Source organism: Camelus bactrianus, chromosome 20, assembly GCF_048773025.1.
Source record: "Camelus bactrianus isolate YW-2024 breed Bactrian camel chromosome 20, ASM4877302v1, whole genome shotgun sequence".
NCBI classification, from domain to species: domain Eukaryota; kingdom Metazoa; phylum Chordata; class Mammalia; order Artiodactyla; family Camelidae; genus Camelus; species Camelus bactrianus.
Genome location: NC_133558.1, coordinates 31258989 through 31285561, shown reverse-complemented (window position 1 = coordinate 31285561; position 26573 = coordinate 31258989). Strand labels below are relative to the sequence as shown.

Below are 26573 nucleotides of genomic sequence, written 5' to 3'. Positions count from 1 at the left end.
AGTCACCAGAAAGACTAAACATTGTGCTTGTTGTCGGTTTTTCTTTTGTCTGTCTTGTTTGCATTCTTTCAGCCAACCTAACAATAACCCCGGACCCAATTTCTGTTTCTGAGGGACAAAGCTTTTCTATAAAGTGCATCAGTGATGTGAGTAACTATGATGAGGTCTACTGGGACAATTCTGCTGGAATTAAAATATATGAAAGGTTTTATACCACGAGGAGGTATCCTGATGGAGCGGAGTCTGTGCTGACAGTCAAGACCTCGACCCGGGAGTGGAATGGTGAGCGAAAGCTGAGACCCCGGGGAACACATTGGAATTCTTACCATCCCTGGAGAGCCTGTCCTGGCCCTGCCTGTGGCAACCGCTCCACGTCACACACATCATCACACTAGATGCGGTAGCCTGTGGGGGAAGATGTCATTTGCCCATTTTACAGATGTGGAAAGTGAGGTCCCCCAGGACCACAAATGTATCTGGGCTTCCCCGTCTTAAGCTGTCAAGCCAGGGTTGGAACTAGTCTCTCTGACTGTGTTCTTGCCATTAAGTTAAGAGGATTGTTTTTTAAAGCACTTTTTACCAGACTCTCAGAAGTGCTTCACCCACTTTTGGTATGACAGTTCTACGCAAAGGTTTTATAGGCCTGATTCCAAAAGGGAAATTCTTTTTTAATTTTCTATTTATCCCTAGACATTGTTCATGTTGGGAGGAAATACAGATTTTTGAAAGAAAAAATAACTTGATAGAATTGTTGCAATCATAGCTGACATTTCTTGAGCTATTACTATGTGATAGATGCTGTATTAAGTACTTAACTATATTAATTAATTTGAGACAATAAACCTGTAAGATAGTGCCAGTATTATCTCCATTTAACAGAGGAGGAAACGGAGGCCCAGGGAGTAAGTAAGCTACCTGTGGTCACACGTCAGAGCCGAAGTGAAACGCAGACTGGCTGGCTGCAGAGGCCAGCTCTTAACGACTCTCTTCTGAAGCTTTTCATCAACTACACGCTGATCAGTCCACACCCTGTGAGTTCTCTATTGTTTCACATAAGGCCTCGGCAACTCTCTAGAAACAACCACTTATTGTTTGGCCGGACCTGGTAGATAATGCAAGAAATGGGAGTATTTCTTGCAAACAAAAGCCGAACTCACACCCGCTCTGCCCGATCGCCCTTCCCTGCTGTCAGGCAATCACTCAGGAGGCGCGAGGGCTGTTCCAGTCACACTGAGCTATTAAACAGCCCCACACTCAGGTTCTAACACCATCAGTTCTCATCTAAATCACCACACTTCTATTTTGTATTCACTGTAAATTTCCCCTCCCTCCCAGGGGAATTGGAAAGCATTTCCTCTGTATCCTTCTTCAGTGTGTTTCCCCTCTGGCTCCTCTGGGGTCTGGGCACAGAGAGCCAACGTACAGGACATTGAAGGGTCCTATGGAACAGCAGATGCGGTGATCAGCTCCCTGCTGTCTCCCCGGTAGCTGATCCAGTGGGGGTGCGTCCCCTGGTGGGCTCTGAAGTCCCATTGGAAAGGTTCCTTCCACGGAGCTCAGCCCCAGCCCTGTCCACAGTCCTCTGCCTCCCCAAGCACTGGGCGTGCCGGCCACTCCTGTGGCAGCCTTCTCTTTTCACTCTTGCAAGGCTGACTTTTCTAGGTAAGAGTCAAGCACCTAATCCCAGCATCCCCAGGGCAAGCTCTCCCAAGAACACACTATCAGTCAGTCAACCAACCAATCAATCTGTTAATCTCTCTCTCCCTCCCCCCTCCACTCCTTAGTGGTGCCATGATGTCCCAGACCCAGAGGCACCTCCTCCCTTAGAGATGGGGAGAGGGGCATCGCCATCTCCATCTGGCTGACCACCTTCCTACAAAGAACTCCCCAACCCAGCACACACGAAAATGCCCATTTCTGCCCTTGCTTAAATTAAGAGCCTTAGGGTAGGTATTGGGAACCTGATTTGAAACTCTATCCCATCCCTAACAGGCTGTATGACTTCAGATAAACCTCTTCGTTTTATTTGAAAGTAAGTGAACGTTTAGGTGGCCATGGGGCAGTCCTTCAAATGCACAGAGAGCCCAGGAGGGGAGCAGCACCTTCTCACCCGGTGTCCAGGATGGTGTGGTGTGCCTTTGCCCAAGCTTGACAAGGAAAACCACGCTTCTTCTTACCCTTCCCAGCAAATGCTTTTTTGGAGCGATGACTTGGTTTCATCTCATTTTTGCTTCCTTCCACTCAGGAACCTATCGCTGCATATTTCGATATAAGAATTCGTACCGTGTCATGGCCAAAGACGTCACCGTCCACCCGCTGCCTCTCGAGCCCAATATCCTGGTTGACCCTTTGCAAGCTGCCGTTCTGTGCACAAGCTCCCAGCACATCAAGTGCTGCATAGAAGAGGACGAAGACTACAGGGTCACTGTCCACATGGGCTCCCTGTCCTTCCCTGCGGGTGAGGTGCCAACCGCTGAATTGTTAGGACAAGTGATTTCATGTATGTGGAGCCTAAACGTTTACTCTTGAAATAGGAGTGAAGAGACCCAAGGACTGCATCAGAGACAGGCTGTAACAAGCGAACACCCTGAGCCTTTATTACCTTAATTGTGCTGCGTGGCCAGTGGCTCACGGGTTTGTGACAAAATCTTGAGAGTCTGTGAGGGTGGACCCCAGTTTTCCGTGTGAGCGGTTGGAGATAGCTTCAGACACAGACAGGCCTTCTACTCACTCAGTGTAGTAGAGGAGATATTCTGGTAGTCCCTCCCTCCCTCCCAGCTATAAAAGAACCGCAAAAATCCTTTTAAACGCACAATTGAGCAGGCAAGAAAGTAAGAGAAATAACCAAGGGCCAAAAATACAGAGGAAGAGAGTCAAGAAGAAATAGATCATTTGAACAGACCGATCACTAGAAGTGAAATAGAATCTGTAATTAAAAAAACCTCCTCGGTGGGAGAGGGTATAGCTCAAGTAGTAGAGCACATGTTTAGCATGCATGAGGTCCTGGGTTCAAGCCCCAGTACCTCCTCTAAGAATAAATAAATAAATAAACTGAATTACCTCCCCCCACCCCCCAAAAAAATTTAGAAGAAAAAAAAAAGCCTCTCTGAAAACAAAAGTCCAGGAGCAGATGGTTCACTGGGGAATTCTACCAAACATACAAAGAAGAACTTACACTGATCCTTCTCAAACTCTTGTGAAAGACTGAAGAGGAGGGAATGCTCCCAAGCTCATTCTATGAAGCCACCATCACCCTGATACCAAAACCAGACAAAGACACTACCAAAAAGAAAATTACAGGCCAATATCTTTGATGAATATAGGGGCAAAAACTCTCAACAAAATATTAACAGACAGAATCTAAAACACATGAAAAACAGCATACACCTCGATCAAGTTGGATTCATCCGAGGGGCACCAGGATGGTTCACCATATGCAAATCAATCAAAAATACAGAGGAAGAGAAAAACAGCTAATGCTGTAGCTGGGGTTTCCCTGCGGACATCTGCCAGTATCAGAAACCCAGAATCCTGAATTGTAAGGCTTTGAAATATGTAGGGGAAAAAAAAAAGACTTGTTCCCCCAATACGGTAACTGAGGCACCCCACTGCACCAGCACAGTGTCAGGACCCTCAAAGGATGCCACGCCCAGTAAAAGAATAATCTAGAAAAACAAAATTGATCTGCCAGACTTCAGAGCTTGACCTCATTGCCGGGTGGGCAAAAATGCCCCCCCCCAGACTTGTAACTGCCCCACCCTCACTCAGGTTTGGGGCTTGGGCTAACACCACGCAGGTCTGGGAACTCCGAGCTAAGAATTAACTTAAGATGGTCCATTGGTAGCACCCAGTGGTACCTGGCAAAAAAAAAATTCAAATCCTCTCTGGTAGAATGTACCCTCCATCCAGATCCCTCAGGATTCCTACAGCTTAAGGTCAACCCAATATGAGCTCACAACCCCAAATCTTAACACACAGACCCCTTCATGAGGGATTCATGAGCTCATTCATACTTTCAAGAACTATTCTTGGGGACCTCCTGCTTAATACAAAACACCATAGTAAGCAATGAAAAGGAGAACAAAGAAATAGGCCACATATATTTAATTATAGTAATATTAATCATTATATATAGCATATTATATAATTATCACATGTTATATAATCATTATAATATATTATAATTATATATTGCATAGTAATGTATTATATATTATATAATTATTGTATTGATATGTAATTATTATATTGTATATACTTATATAATATATTAATATAGAATTATATATTATATACTATAATTATATACAATTATATATTGTATATATATTATATTGTATATAATTATAAATAAACTAATAAAATTAATTAACAGTATAATATAATAACCATATATAAAATTAATATACAATATATTATATCTAGAAGGATTCATGCCATAAAAGGCAATACATATAACATTAAATATCCAAAATGAGCACTACAGATCAAAAGAACAAGGAAAGTTCAGAAAAGTGGAGATCCCATAAAGACCAGACAACTTAGAGAAAGCCTCATGGTAGGGTGGGGATATGAAATCTATCCGGGTACTGAAATATTTCCGTGTTTCAACATTCTGGGGTCAACATGCATGCATTCGCTGCTTTCTATGCTATTCACTAGCTCCAAATCCTGAGCTAGGCACTGGGAGATGCCAAGATACAGGCGGCCAGGCACCTTCTCTCTGAGACCTTAGGGTCTGGTGGAGGGGGCAGACCCGTAAAGAGGTGGCCTGTAAAACAGTGTGGCGAAAGCAGTCCAGGGTGAGCGCGGAGAGCATGACGGGATTCGATGGGCAGGGGATGCTGAGGAGGCAAGCTGGTTGTCCAGGACTGTGTGGGCACAGATTTGGGGTCATGAATGACGGAGGTAAGACTGTGGCTCGCACACACACAGACGTGGACTCACCTCTAGGCTAGGGGCATTTTTAAAATCACGTTAAAGATGACCGTGGCACATTCCTGGGGAAAGTTTGGACAAGTTTACCCACATTGGATCATTTTAACAAACTGTGCGCTTTGGATACTCATGTTGTGACTACATTCTTTCAATTATTTTACTCCAGCAAAAGAAGTTAACGGGAAGCAAGTGTGCTACACATACAATTTCATGGCAAACTCAATTTCCTGTCCAGAAAATGTGGATGCGTTTTGTCACTTTACCAATGCTGCTAATAATTCAGTCCGGAGCCCATCCATGAAGCTGAATCTGGTTTCTGGTGAGAGCATTTTAAATTATTTTAAAATGTTATAGTCATGAGCAGGGACTCATTTATTCATTCACTCCCTCATTCACCCATTATAAATACATGTTAATTACCTTCCTGTGGCAAGCCTTGAGCTAAGCAGAATGGATTTGAAAAGAAATAAGCTATGTTTCCTGTCCTCAAGCCTAGGGAGAGATAAATATGATAGGAAAAAATGTTACCACATCTAATGTGGTAAGTTCTAAACAAGAGACAGTGTGGGTGGCCAGAAGAGGCTGCTTGGTTTAACTCTGCTAGAGACAGATGGGAAGAAATGATCAGGAAAGCCTTGCAGATGACGCCATATGTCAGCTGATTCCGGGAGCTGAAGCACCACCCTGGGCCGCTAGGAGTGGACAGTGTTTGGAGAAAAGGGAACTACACTGCTGATGGGACTGTAAGATTGGTGCAGCCACTATGGAAAACAGTATAGAGGTTCCTCAAAAAACTAAAAATAGACTTACCATATGATCCAGCAATCTCACTCCTGGTCACATATCCAGAAAAGATGAAAGCTCTAATTCAAAAAGATACATGCATCCAAATGTTCAGAGCAGCACTATTTACAGTAGCCAAGACATGGAAGCAGCCTAAATGTCCTTCGACAGATGACTGGATACAGAAGATACATGTATATATCTTATATGCGTCTATACATATACACACACACAGACACACACACAGACACACACACACACACACACACACACACACACACACACGACAGAATGCTACTCAGCCATAAAAAAGAATGAAATAACACCATTTGCAGCAAAATGAGTGGACCTAGAGATGCTCATACTAAGTGAAGTAAGTTAGACAGAAAAAGACAAATATTACATGATATCACTTACATGTGGAATCTAAAAAATAGTACAAATGAAATTACAAAACAGAAACAGACTTAGACATAGAAAACAAACTTACGGTTACCAAAGGGGAAAGGGAGAGGGAAGGGATAAATTGGGAGTATGGGATTAACAGATGCACACTTAAAAAGTTTTTTTTAAACCCATAAAAGAAAAACAAAAAGAAAAAGAAAGAAAACAAAAGAGTGAACGGTGTTTGTGTGGGGCTGAGACCACTTTGAGTTTTCGGTAAAGTAAGGGTTCCCCCATCAGCACTGTTTCCCTGAGACAGGGCTACGTAAAAAGAATCAGAAACCATCCTTCCCATTGTTTGTCATCACTGAGCCCACATCCCCCCACATTTTATTTTAAAGATGAAACCTCATGCTTTGTGAAGCCATCTCTGTAATAACCCATGCCAAAGTGTTCTCCTCAGTAGCAACCCAGGGGCAAGTAGATAAAGGATGGTCCTGAATTTCCACCGTGAGCAGTCCTCTCCCCCCAGAAATTGTCTCTGGAACAGGACCCAGGATGTCTAAAAGAGTCACAGCTCTACTCCTAAGCTTGCTAGAGTTTACTGAGGGATCTGTGGTCATTCTCACATGTGTTGGTGACTGAGCCTCAGACATCAAGGTGGGAAGCATTTAAGAGCTCCCCATCTCTCTGAGTCACTGTCCCTTGACTCCACCAAGCACACCTCTTCCAGGGGACAGCCAAGGTCACCTCTCCACTGTCCCCTCATCCTAGCCCAGCCACCAACGTATTTTATTCACCTATCTTCGTTCCTCTGCTCTTTCTTCATACCAAGTCCAAGCTCCTAGTAGGACATTTCTTAGGTATTTTAAGAATTTCTGCAATGGCTGAGAACTCAACTGATGCTAAATTTAAGTTGATAAGAGGAGGGTGTGCTCATCAAAGAGTCAGGGTCCCCTGGAGACTAGATTTTCTGCAACAAATGTCATTTTCCCATTCAAGTCTGGTCCTGAGTAGAGGTGGAAGCCAGTCATCCTTAAGGGAGACCAGAAGGAATAAGTGTTTACAAATATTGCCTGGAGTATTCCAGTCATGGCTGCCTGGAATTCCTACTGTTAATTATACCTTGGGATTAAGGTGGTGCTTCTCAACCTTGGCTGCACACTGACATCACCAGAGAAGCTTAAAAGCTGCGGATGCCTGAATCCCAGCCCGAGAGGTTCTGATCTACTTGGGCTTGGACTCGGGTATTTCTCAAGCTTCTGGGATGATTCTCGTACACCGGAGCTGAGAATCCCTTGGATTAAGGCATTATGTCCCTAAGGCTCCTGGTAACCTGCGTATCTTTGATCTGGATAAGTGCACATTAAGCTCCCGTTTTTTTCTATGGCTTAGATTTCACAGGCAACAGAGAGAAGATTCTTGGGGATTGGAGGTGCGAATGAGGTATAGAGGAAATAAATTCTGTTAGGGAAAGCAGGTGCAGATTAAAGTCAGATGTGTGTGGAAAATGTTAAGGGGCTTCGGAAAATCAGGGGCAAAATAAAGAAATTGGGTAAGTCGGAAAAGGTCACTGAAAGAAAAGAGAAAAAGGAGTTCAAAAATAAAAACTCTACCTAAGCCTGACCATATCTCCATGATCTTTTCCCCTCTTTTCAGTTGTCCCCTTTGTTTCCATGTTTCCAATGCAGGGGAGATAATCACGTGCCAAGACCCTCTAATCGGCGTTGGGGAGCCTGAGAAGGTCGTTGAAAAGCTTTGTCGATTTTCCCAAGTTCACAGAAGCCCCGGGAGTCCCATTGGCGGGGTCATAACTTACAAATGTGTGGGCTCCCAGTGGAAGGTCAAGAGGAATGAGTGCATCTCGGCCCCAATAAACACTCTGCTCCAGCTGGCCCAGGTGATGCTTCGACCTCTGACTCTGAGCTCTTGGTGGGGAGATGTGTTTAGCTTATCCCAGTTCTCAGCACTCAGGAAAATGGGCTTTGGGCTGTTTGGGGTTGCTTTCGAAGATCCTTTTCTTTATTTCCAAAGAAGCTGCAACCCTAGAAATGCTTAATAGTTTGCTGAAATGCGAACACGGAGGCAACAAAATACGTGTTCTGCTCTAGGACCAGCTGGACACCTTCCCCTTGACGTCTTAGTACCTTGTTTCCATTGCCTCCAAGATGTAAGTAGTGTTATCGCATCTAACTGCTCTCCTCTAAGGAATTTTTATATCAAGCAAAAAGCTCTCATCTTTTCAGAAAGAGGAGCAACATAAAAAATAAGGTTGATCAGTGGGGAAAAAAATATAGTTGGGCTTTATGCGCTTACAGGTCTGAGATTTCCTCAATCCTTGGAGGTGCCTATAGTCACAGAAGGGACTAGCCAGCCTCTCTTACGTAGAACAGAGGTTCCTGCCATGTGGCTGGGGAAATGTGTCACCTCTCATACTTGAGTTGCTAAGAGTTAGAGACTCCTAAAATTCCATGAGTTATAATAAGTAAGCACTGATAGGCAACTGGTGGGATTACCGCTAATGGCGACTGCTTCGGACAACCAGCTGCAAAGCGTCTCACCCTCACCCTTCAATGGAAGAACTGAGGGAAACCGGTGATATTGGTTTATGCCTTATCTAATTATCTCCTGTACTTCCTCTCATCTTACATCAAATTCTTTCAAGTATCTACTATGTGTAAAACCTTATTATAGGTCCTATCAGAGTGAAGAGGTCAAAGCAGAACTTGACCTCTGCTTGGATAGAGACTATAGATGTTACATACATATTAATTTTGGCTAGGATAATCAGGAAGTTCTACTTTAAAAACTTGGCATCCGAGTTAGAACTCAACGGATGAAATATCAGGAAGATAAATTATCCTAATGGAGAAAGGCAGAAATTATAATTTGAACTTGACGTTGGGCTCTTGCCCCAATTCTAGGTACTACATGTATTTTCAATGGAAAAGGAGCATGCTGACCTATCACGCGCCATTTGGTTTATCCATTCCACATGTGTTCTTGACCACCTACTATGTGCGAAGTTAAATGACGTGTACTGTGTGAGGCATCATGGGATAGGAGAAGGGTATAAAGTATAACACATGGCTCACGTTGTCAAGGAGCTAATCATTTAATTGGAGAGATATTAAAATGGAAACGCAAGATGACATTGGCAAAGATGTCACAAAAGTAAATTCTGTTAAATAAAACAAACATGTATGCATTCAGAGGAAGAACTCCCCTGGATGGGACCACTCATCAGAGTTCTTTACGGAGAAGATCAGATTTTAGTTCATTCTTTTAAGTGGTGGTTAGTTAGGACACATACATGTGATCATTATAGACAGGGTGACTGTATAATGTATCACCCAAACCAGGACGCTTTTTGAAAATAAAAGAGGGCACTCTTAATAATTACACTGGGACATCAGATCTAAACCAGAGTGGTCCCAGGAAGTTCGGGATGGAGGTCACTCTAATGGTCAGCAAGGTCAGTAATGAGAAACAGCAGGGTGGCAAAGGTGCTTTCATACAGACCATCAAGTGACAGTTTAACACAACTTTAATCCAGTTCTCTCATGATCACATCTGCTTCCTGGTTTGTTTGTTTTTTTCCCAACTAGTCATCAGGTTGACACATGCCTTGCTGTTCCCCTTCCATGGGTGAGGTCTTATGTAACATTCCATCTGAAGAGCTCACACAGATGGTTGAAGAGATAGTAAGTTAGCTTATGGGATCCACTTATGGGAGCGAAGAGGGGGAAAAGGAAACTACAGATGTGAGAGACTGTGTCGTGGATGGATCAGCAGGATTTGATGGCGGGACTGATGGGCAAGTTTTTGCTTGTCTGTTTGTGTTGGCTTTTGTCTTACTAGGCTTTGATCAAGAGCCCCTCTCAGGATAAGAAGCTTCCGTCCTACCTGAAGGATCTTTCTGTTAGCACAGACAAGGCAAAACATGACGTCAGCTTGTTTCCTGGGGACCTGGGAGCCATCATCAGCATCCTTGATTTGCTCTCGATGGTTCCAACTCAAGTGGATTCAGAAATGATGATGGTGAGTTTGTTTCATCCTGGCAGGAGCTTGGGGACTCATCTTTTCATCCCTCAGAACTTGGGGTCAAGAAATCTAACTCCTCCCCCATTGTAGCTTCTTCTCTGTCTTTTCCAGAGCAATCTTTTGCGAGCTCTGGCTTTTATCATATCAGAGAATGTTTCCAGTATTTATTTGGGGATCTTAAGAAGATTTCTTTAGAGAATCTTTCTTTAGTTTCTTCATTAAAATAGAATTGAAATTTTTTTTAATTGCAGTATAGTCAGTTTACAATGTGTAAATTTCTGGTGTACAGCATAGTGATTCAGTTATACATACATATATATTCCTTTTCATATTCTTTTTTATTATAGGCTATTATGAGATATTGAATACAATTTCCTATGCTATGCAGGAGGACCTTGCTGCTTATGTATTTTATGTATAGTAGTTAGTAGAACGAATTCTTATCTGCTTTCTATGAAAACAAGGAAGGAAAAGTTTTCAGAGTATGTACAAGGTGGGGTCCTCAATGGTCTATCAGTAAGTCTTTGAAGCAGTTGGGGATCTCAGAGGAAAGAGGATTCACCCACCAGGGTTCAAATGAAGAGACTTTAATGAAGGGATAGTTACAGAGGTAAAGCCAGGAATTAAAAAACCGGTGGTGAGAAACTCAGAGACCAGCACTATTTAGAGGTTGTTAGTACCCTGAGAATAATGAGGGAAGGAGAGGAAATTGCATGTGAGGGATTTCCGAGGGAGGGCTGAAGGCTTGGAGGGAAGAGGGCTCGCCCAGCAGGAGCTACAGTACTGGAGGGCATAATGGTCGCCAAAGATGTACTGAGAGTGGAAACGGGGGTGCAGTGGGTAGCAGGAAAAATATATTTCAGCTTCTTTCTTCTCCCATCCTGCCCCCTCCTGCCAATGCTTCTCATTGGCCAAACCCAACCAGAGGCAACTGGCAAGCAGCTTGGGTAACAAGAGTATAAGGATGTTACGTAGATTTCCTAAGGCTGTTGTACCCAATTGCCACAAACCGGGTGGCTTACAGTGATGGAAATGTACCCTCTCACAGTTCATGAGGCTAGAAGTCTGAAATCAAGGTGCCTGGGGACCATATTTCCTCCAACGGCTCTAGGGGAGAATCCTTCCTGCCTCTTCCAGGTTGCAGTAGCTCCAGTGGTCTTTGGCTGTGGCTGCCTCACTCCACCCTCCCCGACTGTCTGCACATGGTCTTCGCCATTTGCCTTCTCCTTTCCTGCCTTATATGGATACTTGTCATTGGGTATAGAGCCCATGATGGTTTTGCACGTGGTGATCCACGATGATTTTCTCTCTAGATTCTTAACTTCACTACATCTGCACAGACCCTTTCTCCACATGAGGTCACATTCACAGGGTCTGGGGAATCAGTCAAGCCATTTGGGGGCCACCATTTATCTAATTCCAGGCTCATAATTTCAGAGAACAGAACAAGGCAAAGAAGCCACTTCTCTCCATTAGAGACACCACAAATGGAAAATGACAACCCCAAGTTCATGGGAGAGAGAATCGAAACGTTTAGAAAAAAAAGAAAGAAAGATGATGACCTTGACAGCACTCTCATTGCTCATTCGTTGCTCAGCATTCGAGAGGGTCTTCTGAGACTACCTCACCCTTGCTGGCAAAATGCCACCCCTCAAAAAATGCTCCGCAGGCTTGAGATTTCAAACAAACTAAGACAAGAAGTATCTCTGCTAACCTGACGAACTGGCCTTAGCGGGTGGCGGGGGAGCAGAGTTCTCACCATCACAATAGCTAAATGTGCAACAAAGTCTCACAGTCAAGGGGACCCATCCTCTGATAATTTCCTCCATAAGAAGTCAGGTCACAGTTCCTCATAGCTTGTGATGCCACATTCTTCTCTTCTCTTTTCCTCTTTCCTGGACTCATTTAACCAGTTTCCAGGGAGGTGTTTTTTTGTTTTTTGTTTTTTGTTTTTTTGCCTCTCTTCTATGATTGAGAAACAGTTGGTTGGCTTGACCCCGTGCCGTGTCAATTGCAGCACGTTCTCTCCACGGTCAGCGTCATCCTCGGCAAGCCCGTCTTGAATACCTGGAAGATGTCACAACAGCAACAGACCAACCAGAGCTCCCAGCTCCTGAATTCAGTGGAAAGATTTTCCCGAGCTTTACGGTCAGAAAGCAGCAGCATCTCCCATCCTAACGTGCAGATGAAGAGCATGGTGATAAAATCTGGCCACCCCAAGTCCTACAAACAGAGCTTTGTTTTCTTAGACTCTGACCTCTGGGGCAACGTGACCATCGACGAGTGCCAGCTCCAGCACCTGCAGCCAGGGTCATCTGTTGTCACCGTGGCTTTCCCGACTCTCAAAACCATCCTTGCCCAGGATACTCAGGAAAAGAATTCTGCAAACAGCTTAGTGATGACAACCATTGTCAGCCACCGTCTACCCACGCCATTCAGGATTGCAATGACTTTCAAGAACAACAACCCTCCGGGCTGGGTACCCCGGTGCGTCTTCTGGAACTTCAGCCTCGCCAACCACACAGGGGGCTGGGACAGCAGTGGCTGCTATGTTAAAGAAGTCACCGAGGACAGCGTGTCCTGCAGCTGTGACCACCTCACATCCTTCTCCATCCTCATGTCCCCCGATTCCCCAGACCCCAGTTCTCTCCTGAAAATCCTACTGGATATCATTTCCTACATTGGCTTGTGCTTTTCCATCGTGAGCTTAGCAGCCTGTCTCGTTGTGGAAGCTGTGGTGTGGAAATCGGTGACCAAGAACCGGACTTCCTCCATGCGTCACATCTGCATCGTGAACATCGCCACCTCCCTTCTGGTCGCCGACATCTGGTTCATCGTGGCGGCCGCCATCCACGACCATCACTACCCACTCAACGAGACGGCCTGTGTGGCCGCCACCTTCTTCATCCACTTCTTCTACCTCAGCGTCTTCTTCTGGATGCTGACGCTGGGCCTCATGCTCTTCTATCGGCTGGTCTTCATCCTGCACGACACAAGCAAGTCCCTGCAGAAGGCCATTGCGTTTTCCCTCGGCTATGGCTGCCCTCTGGTCATCTCTGTCATCACGGTGGGGGCCACCCAGCCCCAGGAGGTCTACACAAGGAAGAACGCCTGCTGGCTCAACTGGGAGGACACCAAGGCCCTGCTGGCCTTTGTCATCCCTGCACTGATCATCGTGGTGGTGAACGTGACCATCACCGTGGTGGTCATCACCAAGATCCTGAGACCTTCCATCGGGGACAAGCCCAGCAAGCAGGAGAAGAGCAGCCTGTTTCAGATCAGCAAGAGCATCGGGGTCCTCACGCCACTCCTGGGGCTCACCTGGGGCTTCGGTCTTGCCACCGTGTTCCAAGGGAGCAATGCCGTCTTCCACATTGTATTCACCCTCCTCAATGCCTTCCAGGTACGTTCTGCAGGGCAGGGCTCTCAGGGAGGGTCTGTGCTGCTGGGACAAACTAATGAGAGAAACACAAACAGGAGTAGGAATGGGGAAGGATTTTAGTTCCGAGGACGCCCTAGCCCTAAAGAACGGTGATGACAGGAGCTCAGTGAAGCAGGAAGGGCACATTCCTCGGTTCCCATGGAAGCGCATACCTCTTAACGCCTGTATTATGATCTGGTCACATATGCCACTCTCTTCTAAGTGCCCCCACAGCACAAATAAGAGCAAAGTCCTTTCCCCACACTGGGTTTTGCTCTTTATCCAACATTATCTGGATGCTGTCTATTCTTTCCTAGATGAAAATACCGCCCTGAAACCAAACAGTCCCTCCAGCTGACTTCCACAAGCACTAAAGGAGCTGTCTTTGTGAGGTCAGGGGCAGCATCTGTCTTATTTATCACTACATCCCTCATGCAGACAAAGACCTGGGCACAGAGCAGGTGCTCAATAACCATCTGGTGAATGAAACGAATGCTGTGTGCCACATAGCAGGTTCTTTGAAAACAGTTGCTGAAGGACGAAAGAATGAATTCTCTATGTAAAGCAGGCATTCTGCTCCATTATACTAAAGTGAAAAAGACATCCTTTTTGCACATGACTAATCAGAACGCGAGCCACCTTGTTAGGAGGGCTTTTGCAGAGGTACAGACAGCAAGCCTTTGGAGCACAAGGAAAGGGATGCTTAATTCTGATTCAACCAGTAGATTAATGGTAAGCATAGGCCCCCATGAGCTGGTGAGGAGGCAGGGCGTCTGGAGGTGGAGTTGAGACATTGCCCCTAGATGCTTGCGCCAAGACCATGCAGATCCTAACTTCTGCTCCTGGGTCCATGCCTCCAAACTCTAAGGCTCATGTCTAACGATGTTTATAATATGCCTCAACTAGAAGGGACTGATCATTCCACCCCACACCTTATGTCCCCATCACAACTATGTGAGGGCTTCTGTAGACATAAGAGCTGTGTTTAATAGCATAACCAGCAGGCCCTCCAGTTCACAGTTGGGTGGAAATAGGGAAATGCAAAATAGCTTCATGACATTGTAACATTTAAGGCTGTTTGATGTGGAACTACCACAGAATCATCCACTGGACCATAAATGCAGATGTGCAGAGAGTTAGTGCAAATTCTATGGTGCATTAACAATATTTTCTATTTTGCTAGACTCTATCATGATTAAAATACAATTCTTCTCAATTCATTTTTCAGGGATTATTCATTTTACTCTTTGGATGCCTCTGGGATCAGAAGGTAAGAACAATGACAGTCATGCTTCCAGAAAAGTCCAAGATGCTGGTGACATGTTGAATTGACAATGGCTTTTAAACAATGCAGGTACAGGAAGCCTTGCTGAATAAATTCTCACGGTCGAGATGGTCTTCGCAGCACTCGAAGGTGAGTATTTCCTTTGTAGAGACTTTCAAAAACCCCTCTCCCCCACGACCAATTTTAGCATAGATTAGTCCACTGTGTTTGCTTCTCACCTGCTTCTGCCTATTAAACACAGCCAACATCGTTAAGATGTTGTCCCCACATCTTTAAATGGGGTCAGATGGCACAGATCATATCAACTGGAGGTTAAAACCAAATTTCAATGAGAATCAACCTGGGGAAACTCAAGGTGACTTAAAAAAACACACACACACAATTGGAAGAATAACGATGAATAGAATGTTCTGTAGTTCATTTTGGAAAGTAACCACTGCACTCAAGTACATTTGTTTTCACATGCCAGAAGGTAATAAGCCCTATCAAACATTAAAATGTGTATTTGAAATTTATTTCCCTAATCCTGATAATGAGGTGCAGGTGTTTCAAAAGGTGGCTCCCCTGCTCAGTTTGTTTGAAGCAGAAATTCACAGTCATCTCCCCTTAAAGAAGGGAGATGAAAGATGCAGACAGTGACCACTAGAGGGCAGCAAACAAACCATCCTAGAGAATGATAAGGGGGCCTTGGTCTAACGTGTTTGTTTTGTTCATTCTTTTTTTCTTTTCTAGTCAACATCCCTAGCTTCATCTACACCTGTATTTTCTATGAGTTCTCCAATATCAAGAAGATTTAACAATTTGTTTGGTAAAACAGGTACGTAGTGACCTCTAGATGTTTTCTGGGTTGACCCAAACATACTCGTTCTGGGGGGAGTCTCACACCCTTACTTTCTCACTCCCCACTTCAGGGAATTTACCTGCAATGGCCTCATTTGGGGCAGAGGTTAAATACAAGAACTTGCTTACAGTTTCTCAAACGACCAGAAAGTTTGTACGGGGGGCAACGGCCTTCAGCCTGGGGAGAGCTCTCCATAAAAACCATTTCCACCATCCACATGGGAACGATAAACTTCTGGCCGAACACTGAGTTATCCTCTGTTCATGTTAGACAGGGATGGGTAGCTTGTGTTTCTGGGCTACGGGGCCACAAAGAATATATTTGGAGAATCCCATGGTAGGATCCCAGGCTGTGAGTTTGATTTCTGTTTCCTTTTTCTTTTCTTTCTTCCTTTTTTTTTTTTTCTTGGAGTGTGTTTGTTTTCCACATAGACATTTATAAAACTGCACACACATATAAGGCATCACCAAGTTAGCTATTCTGTTAGGAACATGCGCAGTGAATGTTGCCTCCTTGGAGGTATAAAGAATGTTAATGACTTTGAGCAGTGGGTCTCAGCTCTTCTGGCAAGTTGAAGCCCTGTCCCATGTCACCACCACCACCCTCTCCCCCGCTGCCCAGAAAAACAGGCACCAGAATTGTTTCCACTTCCTCAAAGCTGAGCAGATCTCACACATGAAGAAATGTGTCCAATGTGGTAAAAGCCTTCCAGGCTAAGGCTTTTCATACAAAAGCAAATTTTAAGGATGACTATTCATTATGAACACTCCAGAGGACTTGGTGGTTTGGGCTTCAGTTGGATGCATTACTCAGGAAACTGGAGAACCTTCCCTCCCGATTTGGCCCTGCTGTAAAAGGATCAAATCGCCAAGGAATATGCCTTTGGCCAGCGTGGTCCCTGGGAATGTGTTTAGCATTTGCATTAAAACAAAAAGAGTGAAAATGCTAGGAAGCATTCCAGAGAATCAGAATGCTGCAACATGTAAGGCCAGTACAATGTGTTCCTTGTCTCTGAATCAGTCAGATCAAAGGTGGAGCGAGGGCCCTCTTCCCGAGGTCCCTGGGCTGAGGTGGCCGGCCACTGCGGCTCAGCCTGTCAGGGTCTTGAAGGCAGATCCATGTCGGCCTCTTGAGGGTTCTGTCATCACTGTAACTTTGGTTTGTGTCGTCAGCAGCCCCAGAGGGCCCCCCAGGCAGTGATGGAAACCTTGTTAGCTGTGGCAGTTCGCCCATCTAATGGTAGGGTGGGCACCTGTCGCTCAGCTTGCTCACCCTCCCCGTGCTCAGCCCCACCTCCTGGCTGACCGCCGAGCCAGTGCCGTCGCCACCCCCAGGCTGCCCTCCCTGCTACACCCATGCTCAGCGTCCCCCGACTTCTGCTTCTTTTCTGGTCCTGCCTTTTCTTCCCCTGTAATTTTCTCTTTTCTTCCCTTTTCTCCCTTTTCCTCTTCACCTTCCAGATCAGCCTCCAGGCCATTCCTGAGAGCTCCCCCAAGTCACGCCAGCCTGAGGGGACCAGACCCCTTCCCTCCATCGGATTCCCCCAGGCCCGTGCATGTGGACGCTTGCGGAGGGCTGCCCCTGTCGAGATCCCCATCCTTTGTAGAAATTCTGGCTACTAGTAGGATGTGAAGTTATTAGTGCTTGTCTTGTTGGCTGCCACGCGTGCTTGAGAACAGCTTTGTTTGTATTCCAGAACTTCGGGGTGGGGGTGTGGGCAGGCATGGGTCTGTTTCCAGGCATGGCACGAGCTTACCTGGCTCCTGGAGTAGAGCGCCCCCTGGGCCTTTAGGAGAGATTCACACCCTGGTGATGACGCAGGCGTGTCCTGAAACAGCTGCTGTTCTGCTTTGCAGGAACCTACAATGTGTCCACCCCAGAAACAACCAGCTCATCCCTGGAAAACACATCCAGTGCTTATTCATTGCTCAACTGAGAACAGGAAAATCCAGCCCATGTGATCTCTTGGGGAACAGTGGATGTGCTCTGAAAGAGAGATCCTTTCAAAGGCATGGGTAAAATGTTTTCTCCCCAGGCATCTGGGAGCAGATGCTGAAGAGACTTTCTCAGTAGGGAAGAGGCTTTCTTGTGTAAAGACAGACTAAAAGGAATTGTTTGTTACATTTATGTTGCTGCCCAACCCCCACCCAAATGTGTATAGTATTTAAGTGAAACTCAAGCCCAACTTCTCTGTCTATATTGTAAAATAGAATTTCAAAGAGACATTTTTACCTTTCAACACCCTGGGTCCAACGACTAGCTTTGATTAAAATAATAAGTTGAAGGCTAGTATGTAGGAAATGCTTCAGTGGATTCTAGACAGGAAGGAAGGAAGAAGGGAGGGAGGGAGGAAGAAGGGAGGAGCAAACTTGAAGGAAAAGAAAAAGACTGAGAACAAAATAAGGACCACATTTTCAGATTTCCATGTTAATGATCTCTGATAATTAGTTAATACTCAGAGGCTGCAACGCTGAGAATCCAAAAATGGCTCCAAAGTGGAAACTGAAGTTTAGCCGTGGAGAAAGTTCAATATCTTCCTGGTATTTTCTTAGCTGTGAGAGACCAAAAAAGGCAGTGAAAAAAATAGGGAGGAAATTATATCATCTGGATGCTTTCAAGTGGATGATGATACTTACAAGAAATGCGTGGAAGGAGACATGATTCTTATGATGCTAAACACACACACACACACACACACACACACACACACTACTGTATATTAAGGTTTGAACTAAGTGTAATAAATCTACAGAGGACGTTTGATAACCCTGCTTTGTTAGAGCCAAGCAGACCAACTGCTGATCACATTTTTTATAGTTTATCAGAAAAGGCTTATCTTTTGGTTTGTTCCACTTTCTGAAAGCAAAAAAATATATATACATATATATTTTTATATCCATTTCTTTCCAAGTGGGATGTAGTGCACTGAAAACAGAACCACCCCCACCAACTGTCATGTATTCTATTTAACAGCTTTACAGGTACTTCTCCGTGCGTGATAGACGAGATTTTAATTATCTCATAGTGTTGGTTGTATATTATTATTGTTACTGTTACTGTGGAGTTGGTCGCCCTGGCGTGTTGTCTAGGTCTCTGTGTATTAGTTCTTTCAGTCCCTAAGTTCCCAGACCAATATACATGAAGAATTTTCTACTGTCTAAGTTGTGTTTATTCCAACCACTTAGAAATCTTCTGGAAAGAAGTTTTATAGCTGGCTCGTCTGTACCCCTAATGACACCTTGATGAACAGATGGTGGAGATTGTTCATGAATTCTGTGTATGTGTGTGTTTTTTTGACTTGCATGTGCATTTCATAAAAATACAAATATTTATTAAAATTGCATCCGTATTAAAGTTAACCATGCACTGTAGCTGCAGCAACTGTACCTTCCAAATAGCAGACTGACTCCAGGGAGGCAATGAAACAGAAAAAAGATGGGGGGCTTCTCTGACAATGCGAGATGTGTGGTCTTCATAAGGACAAATCTAAACGGACCCAACCATCCGAAAGGAAAGACAAGAGAGGCCAAGAGTCACCACCATTTATTCACTGAGGTTCAAAAGAGTTTCCTTTTAATATTTTAACTCTTTAAAATCTCCTCCTTTTACTTTACTTTAATTTAATTTTATTTTATTTTTGGAGGGTGGGTAACTAGTTTTATCTATTTATTTTTAACGGAGATCCTGGGGATTGAACCCAGGACCTCGTGCATGCTAAGCACATGTTCTACCACTGAGCTACACCTACCCACTTTTTACTTTAATTTTAAATTCTGTTTCTCTTTCTCTTTTCTTTATGGGGAGCGGGGAGGTAGGACAGATCGAAGGAAATGTACCCCTTTTTTTCTATCTATTCACAAACGACGTAGACATCTACACCCACGTTTGCCTGGAAATGGTGACATCATGCATGATCCCAGCTGCAGAGCTCCTTAAAGTCCCTGAAGGAAATGACTGTCAGGCTTAAAATTCCACAGGGAATGATCAACTTTGGGCAGAGCTCAACACAGAGAAGATAGAACCAGAAGTTAGATTGGAGGATCCACTGAATTAGATTTAGCCATTCTTCCTCTAAATCTAATTAGAGGAAGAATGGCTTTACCCTTTTGGCTCCTGGAGTTACACCCAAGAGGACTGAGGCAGGGCTGCCGTGCACCCCATTAGCACGGCCACCTTGACATGATCAGCCGAGGACAGAGCAGCTTCTCAGGAGGAGGCTGTGGTTCTCATGTTCGGAAACACAAAGCAGCAAGAAACACAGACTTTCCACCCTCTTCTGTAGGGGTCTTTTGGGAATCATTGTGTTTGACTTTGTGAAGGGAACCCCAGTAATAGCAGGAAACTGCAGTGGGATTCCATAGGGTGTAGAGCTGGTCCTCCTCCCACATTTGTTAACTGAGGCACATTCCCTTACCCTCACCCCATACAAACACACACACACACACACACACACACACACACACACACACAGAGGCATTCATGTACCTCCCACCTTTCAAGTCACAGCACCAGATCCAAATTTCAGAAAAGCTATACACAAAACTGGAGAAATACAATGAATGCTGTTTTCTGCTCAACTGTAAGCTACACAGATCAACCCCTGCTGATTGCCAAAAATATCCTAAAATGACCAAAAGAATTCAAAATTCTTAGAGAGCAGTCTCTGAATCTGTAAATTATAAAAGCAGGAGCTCCATTTGGCCCTGAGGTCACCAGCTCTCCATCAGCAATGATTACAAAACTTTTGGCAAGGGATTTCCAAGGGAAGGCAGAACGTGGGCTCTGGCATTGGTTCAAAGTGAGATGTGTGGTCTACTTCATTTGAAAGTGCCTGATACTTCCCTGTGTTCTGGAAATCTCTCAGTGTGTAAATTCGGTTCCATTATCACGTGGTCTCTGTAGGTCAGAAGTCTGGGCATGGCTTAACTTGGTCCTCTGCTCACAGTCTTCTCAGGCCAAACTCAAGTTGTCAGCCAGGGCTGCAGTCTCTTCTGAAAGCCGGGGTCCTCCTCCAAGCTCAGTGGTTGCTTGGCAGAATTCCATTCTCTGTAGTTGCAAGACTGAGTTACGTAGCTCCTGAAGGTGTCCTGCCATGGGATCTTCTTCTAACAAGGCAGTTTGCTTCTTCTAAAGCAACAGAAGAGCTTCTGTGCTGCTTTGAATCTCTCTGACTTCTTCAGTCTCTGATCTCTAGAAGTGCTTTTGAAGGACTTACCTGATTAGGTCAGGCCCACCCAGGATAATCTCCCTGGAGATTAACTCAAAATCAGGTGATTCGGGACCTTAATAGTATCTGCAAAATTCCTTCACCTTGGCCATATAATGTAATCTACTCATGGGAGTGATGTCATATTCACAGGTCCTGCCTGCAGTCAAAGGGAGAAGATTATAGAAGATAATTTATCAGATTGTTGAAAAAAAATAACAAAAACAGTTAAGGACCCAACACTGCTCTGTAGAATCTGTATAAGGCATTCGCTGTGGATAAACTTTCCTTTATCCATAGTAGTGATCATACTGAGAAAGGTCTCTCTGGCAGTATCAGTGATAAGGCCTATGTGTGGCAAGTGTTTCAGTGTTATTCTGTCTGCTAAATATGCAAATGGGACAGAGGGCAGCTTTCCCTGGGGATGGCTTCAGCTGTAAGGAAATTCAGGGAAAGGATGCTGGGGGGAAAAGCTTGACTTGTCCAGATGCAAAGAGGTACACAACTCCATACCTGAAAACCTTCCCCACTTGGTGTGTGTCTGGCACGGCAGGAAGAGGGAACCCCGGGGCTAATGTACCTTTTATATTTATGCCAGCAGGGCAGAGACGGGCATACACATGCTGGCCAGTTCTCTAAGCTTTTGTCCATCTGACCTCCCCATCCTTAAAAGCCAAGTCAAAATGCTTCTCGGGCCCTGGATTCTTCTCATTCTTCAGCCCCTCCCCCCACCAACCAAGTTCTGCCCCACCTCCCACCCTCCACCCCCCCCCCCCGACTCCCATCTCTCTTTCCATCAGTGGTACTGAAGGAGTGGGGCAGCAATGAAGCCCCTAATAACATCCTGCTCACCAACGTCACCGCCCCATGTTCCTCTGTCCTGGGTAGACAGATCTAAGTTTATCCTCTAGAGAGGAAACGATTTTCATGACTACTCTTCGTGAATATGGAGCAGGCAGAAAAAGAAAGAAGGAAAGATGAGAACAATTACTGAAACCCACCCTGTGCCAGATCCTGTTATTTGTCTCTAAATACCATTTTCCGGTGTGGGGTGGGCGTGGGCTCCAATGGTTTAGATGCCATCATCTCATCTATTTTTTAAAATGACTTTCTAGACTTCTTTCAGTTTCACCTGTAAACTCTGAGATAAAGAGTTGAAAGGTCACGAGTGATCCCGCTGCACGAATGGGCGGAGGGTGAGGGATACATGAGCCCGCGAGCACTCCAGGATTTTTCTTCTTTAATGCAGAGCCAAGTCCCAAAAGAAGTGTGCTGGCGACTATTAGAAATCAAACAGAACAAACCTAGGAGTCGGGGGGTTGGGGGGAGGCTTTTTCTCAGCATGAAAAGCAACAGGAACGGATGGGGCAAGTCATGGGAAGATTGTGGTCACAGCCCACTTCCCACATTCAACAGCGCCATTCGCGGATGACTTCCAGCCCCGCCTTTTTGGGAACCAGTTTTGATGGGTACCATCCTCTCTCTTCCGTCCTGACAAACAGCCCCCACCCCCAAGAGTGGAGGAAAGCCGTGTTTGATTTTGATTAACCGAGGAAATTCGTACAGCCCTTTACTGCTTTTCTGGAACTGTGAGCGTTTCCCATGCCCAGAGGCTCTGTCGCGCAGCTGTCCAGGTCAGAGCGGTCCAGACAGGAAGGCCCGCTCGGCTGATGAGTGACAGCGGGCCTCCACGCTGGGGCCCCTTCCCAAGAGCCCGCCGGCTTCTCCTGAGGTTTGATCGCCACCTGGTGGTCATTAGAGGAGGCGCCTCTTCTGGGCCCCACTGCCGAGCCTCAAACATGCGCAGCTGGAGGTGGATAGATTTGCGTCCGGAGGGCCGCTTGCAGAAGAGAGGTAACTTGCAGTCTACGAAAAGAACCACTCTCACTCCCCACCTCCTAACACTTTTATATTACGCTCCTTGCAGGAGAAAAGCAAACGAGGTGGAAGTGTGGGGAGAGCCAGGATTCCAGGCAGGTATCCATTTCAGAGAAATACGAACCAGGATTGCTCCCGCCTTCTGTTCTTTTTTTCCTCCTTCAGGGACTGCATCCTGTTTATGCACCCAAAGGCAAAGCTAAAAGCATCCCCAGAAATCAGCTGATCCATTCCAGACAAGGGTCCGGAAAGTAGTTTGAGGAAGCCAAACAGGTGCTTTCCATGTTTCGTGGGACTGTCACACATTTCCATCCCTGCACCTCCAAGAGCATGAACCAGGGTGATTCATTCCCTTTTCTCACTCACCCACCGAAAACTGCTGCTGAGCTGGGCTTTCCTTTTCAATCTGTGTTGACTGTGCAGCTGTCCCACGGCTGAATGACATATGCGCCAGCAGAGCAGGCCAGCTGGGGAGGTTCTGGTCTAGTCTCTGAATACTCGATGAAGAAGCAGCTGTGGGCTCTGCCAGCCAAAGTGTGATCCGAGAAGGTTCAGAAGTAAACAGCGCCGACTGCCGGTCCTCGGGGCAGAAGGACAAGATGAGCTGGCCTTGTATAACCCGGCAGAGGACTCCTGACCACTGGAGAAGTCACATGCCCTGGGATATTATTCATACCCCTCAGGATAGCTCCCAGCCCTTCTCCCTTACATGTGACATCGCTCTGACAGAAAACAAAATCTCAAGGGGAAATGAGGTTTAACGTGTACCAGCCTCTAGGAGAGAGACACAACCAATGGAATGAAATTTACCCCTCAGGGAAAATGGCTGATAACCATCTAACTATATTCACAAACATTTACTGAGTTCTAACCATGTGTTTGGTGCTGTCCTATAATCTCATTTAAGCCTGACAACAAACCCCTAACAGGGTTGAATGACTATCCTTTTTCATAACAGATGAATAAACTCAGCACAGAGAGGTTAATCATATGCCCAGAGTCACACAGCTGAAGAATGGTAGAGCCAGGTGTCAACTGCAGAGTGTCTGGCCTAGAACCTGCGCACCACCTCACTCTACTGTTTCCCCAGGCAATTTCACACAGGCAGACTCCCACAGCTCTGAGTTCTGGGCAAACTCGGAACTTCCGAGTGGGTCCACTGCCTTTTCCGGTCTCTGATGGAGCACAGAAGGAGTCCAGCTGTGTTCCTTTAGTGACAGTTGATCTCCCATCAGCCACCCAGCTGACTGCCCAAAGGAAGAGCTTTGTACTTGACATTTTAGTCTTTAATCTTCATCCAAATGGGCTTCCACAGGGTTCCACTCCACTGTGGTCCTATTTTTATTCTTGTCACAGACTTATTAAGCATTCTCATGGCATTGGATGTCATTTAGACACATGGAGGAAAATATGGTTTCCCAGAAAGGAAGTGTGTCTTTAAGGCTGTGTTTAAACTCCGGTGGAGAATTGAGACCTCGGTCCTTGTCAGCTGGGCTCCATCGTGATTTCCCTTGTGATGGGCAGGCTGAAGCAGCGGCTGATTGGTTACTGGGACTATGTGAAATCTCGGCTTCACTTGGTACACACAGACATGACTGATTGTTCGTTAGTGCTGTTTGATGGCTAATTTGGGAGAAGAGGGTGGTGGTGAGGAGCCTGCGCTCTGTCTGGAGCCAGACTTTGTGCTTTGCAATGGTCTGCCCTTCACTTCTTGGCTTTGTGACCTTGGATAAAGTCCCTTGTGACTCAATTTCCACAACACAAAAGTGAGTAATGAGGGGACAGGTCTAAAAGGTTGTTGTGAAGAGTTACTTCTGATGAAGCCTCCAGAACAGTATCTGACCACAGTGGTTGTGGAATGGAGTTAGCCAGGATTATTTTATATCACACGCATGTGTGTTTGTGTGTGAAAATTATACACACAGAGAGGACCTAGATTTAGACACAATCTACTCAGAATCAAAATACATACACCCTCCACATTTTTGCATTTAATTCATAGTTAGGAGTCTTTGAAAGTAACCCTGAAGGGACATGACATCCTAAACCATCATTTTCCCCAGGTTTGACTTTAAATCGTGCCCATGATTAAAACAGAAAGGAAGAAATCCCTTGACAAATAAGTGAGTCTGGTTAACTTCCCAGCATTTGCATCTCAATTTAACTTTGGGAAATCCTTTGTAATACAAGATTTTGTTTAATCCTTAAACTAACCCCAGTATTTCCTTTCTGTACAGATGAGCCAGTTATGGGCTATAGAAACTGAGTCACTTAAAGCTCTCTCTGTTACAAGTAACAGCAGCATGTCTGAAACTAGTTGAAGCAGGCATGAACATTTATTAGTTCATGTGGAAGATGCTAGATGGATACGCCTTCAGGCACAGCTGGACCCAGGGGCTCAGTGTTCTCAGCGTTCTTGCTCTCCCTTTATGGCTCTGTCTCCCAATGTGTTTATTTCATTCCAAGACAGATCTTCGAGGAAAGAACTCTAACAGGCCTATGAACCACAGACTGAGATCACAAAGGAAGAGCGACTCTTTCCTTTCCATCCCGTACGTGTGTCTACGGCAGAGCCAGGAGCTGTGACTGACTGAGTCTGAGTTGTGTGCCCACCCTGCAGATTCGGTGGTAGCCGAAGGATTCTGAAACACCCTGGTGGTAGTTAGTTAACATGGAAGGATCCTAAGTATGAGTCTATACTGCAGAAATATCTCTGTCAAACACTTTTGAATATTGCCACCTCAAGCCACATCAGGAGTTTTGCTATTAATATGAAGGATGCTGGAAATCATCTTTGCATTAGTAAAGTGGAATTATCAAACAGCTCTAGGTACAAAACTCCGGCAGGTCCAGTGGACTAACTTTTGGGGTAGAAACTTAGGCTAGAACTCTGCTTGGTCCTGGTCTCCCTCACTTAGTGGAATATTCCAATTGGTTGATCCAATTAGGCCAGTGGTTCTCAACTGGGGACACTGGCAACATCCAGAGAGAGTTCTGGTTGTCACCACGGGGGAGGGGCACTACCGCCATCTAGTGGCAAAGGCCAGGATGCTGCTGACATCCTCCAGGGCATGGAACAGCCCCCACGGCAAAGAGGACCTGGTTCCAGATTTCAGTATGCCAGGGTTGAGTGACCCTGGGGTCCACAGCTGTCTGCTCCTGGCCTTCAGATTATTCATGTGCACACACATGCCTAGAATGAATCTTTAACTTAACATGCTTGCTGGGGAGCCCCAAATCACAGAGCAGATACCACTACATTTACAAAAACAGGTTGGCTGACTTGGGAGAGCTCGGTATTTAATCACTATGTGAATATGTAGCAGAATTTAGAATCTCGATCCGTTTTAACATTGTGGGGGAGGGGTGATAGTTCAGCCTTTCAAACGACTCGGACTCAGTCCCACTATGTAAGACCAAGGAATCCAGCAGCCACGATGCCTGGAGCTGCCTTCCGAGGAAAGACCCAGAGAGTGAAGGGAACGCCTTCTCCGGGCCTCAGAGTAAAGTCAGTTGTGAATTCGCAGGGCTGGGAAGCACGTGGAGGAGCAAAGCTGGAGGTTATTTCCAGTTTGGTCTTGGGAGAGAGAAGACTGGTGGGTGGCTGGCTAGCTTCTCATCCACTCTGAAAATTAAACAGTCCTCTTGGTGTATATTTTTAACTCGAAACTACTCTCTTACTCGCTATCTTGCTTTATTACCGTGAGACTCTGTAAGTGTCAAGGTGGGGTTCGAGGAGATATTAACTATGACTTGCATTTGACAGACGAGTAAGCTAAGACCAAGAGCATAC

The 26573-nt window shown here is 45.4% G+C and overlaps 1 protein-coding gene and 1 long non-coding RNA gene across 7 annotated transcripts in view; one reads left to right on the top strand and one right to left on the bottom strand.

The window, feature by feature from the left end:
- The window catches only part of ADGRF5 (adhesion G protein-coupled receptor F5), a 93042-nt gene extending 73987 nt beyond the window's left edge, over positions 1-19055 (top strand). For 3 of the 6 annotated variants that reach the window (XM_010973849.3, XM_010973848.3, XM_010973854.3), the window contains 10 exons: positions 73-282; positions 2246-2458; positions 5105-5257; positions 7797-8005; positions 9967-10146; positions 12167-13552; positions 14799-14840; positions 14925-14984; positions 15588-15672; positions 17553-19055. In XM_010973849.3, the coding sequence (XP_010972151.2) occupies positions 73-282; positions 2246-2458; positions 5105-5257; positions 7797-8005; positions 9967-10146; positions 12167-13552; positions 14799-14840; positions 14925-14984; positions 15588-15672; positions 17553-17632 (2618 nt within the window). In that variant the 3' untranslated portion in view covers positions 17633-19055. Of the gene's footprint in view, positions 1-72; positions 283-2245; positions 2459-5104; positions 5258-7796; positions 8006-9966; positions 10147-12166; positions 13553-14798; positions 14841-14924; positions 14985-15587; positions 15673-16868; positions 16936-17156 lie in introns of all 6 variants that reach the window. The other 3 variants (XM_045509406.2, XM_045509405.2, XM_010973853.3) reach the window with 3 other exon arrangements.
- Positions 19056-20057: 1002 nt separating this feature from the next.
- LOC141574245 (uncharacterized) lies at positions 20058-23944 on the bottom strand. The gene is made up of 2 exons (XR_012501156.1): positions 21904-23944; positions 20058-21062 (listed from the first exon to the last, which is right to left on the bottom strand). It is a non-coding gene; the product is annotated as an uncharacterized LOC141574245 (long non-coding RNA).
- Between the last annotated feature and the right edge of the window lie 2629 nt (positions 23945-26573).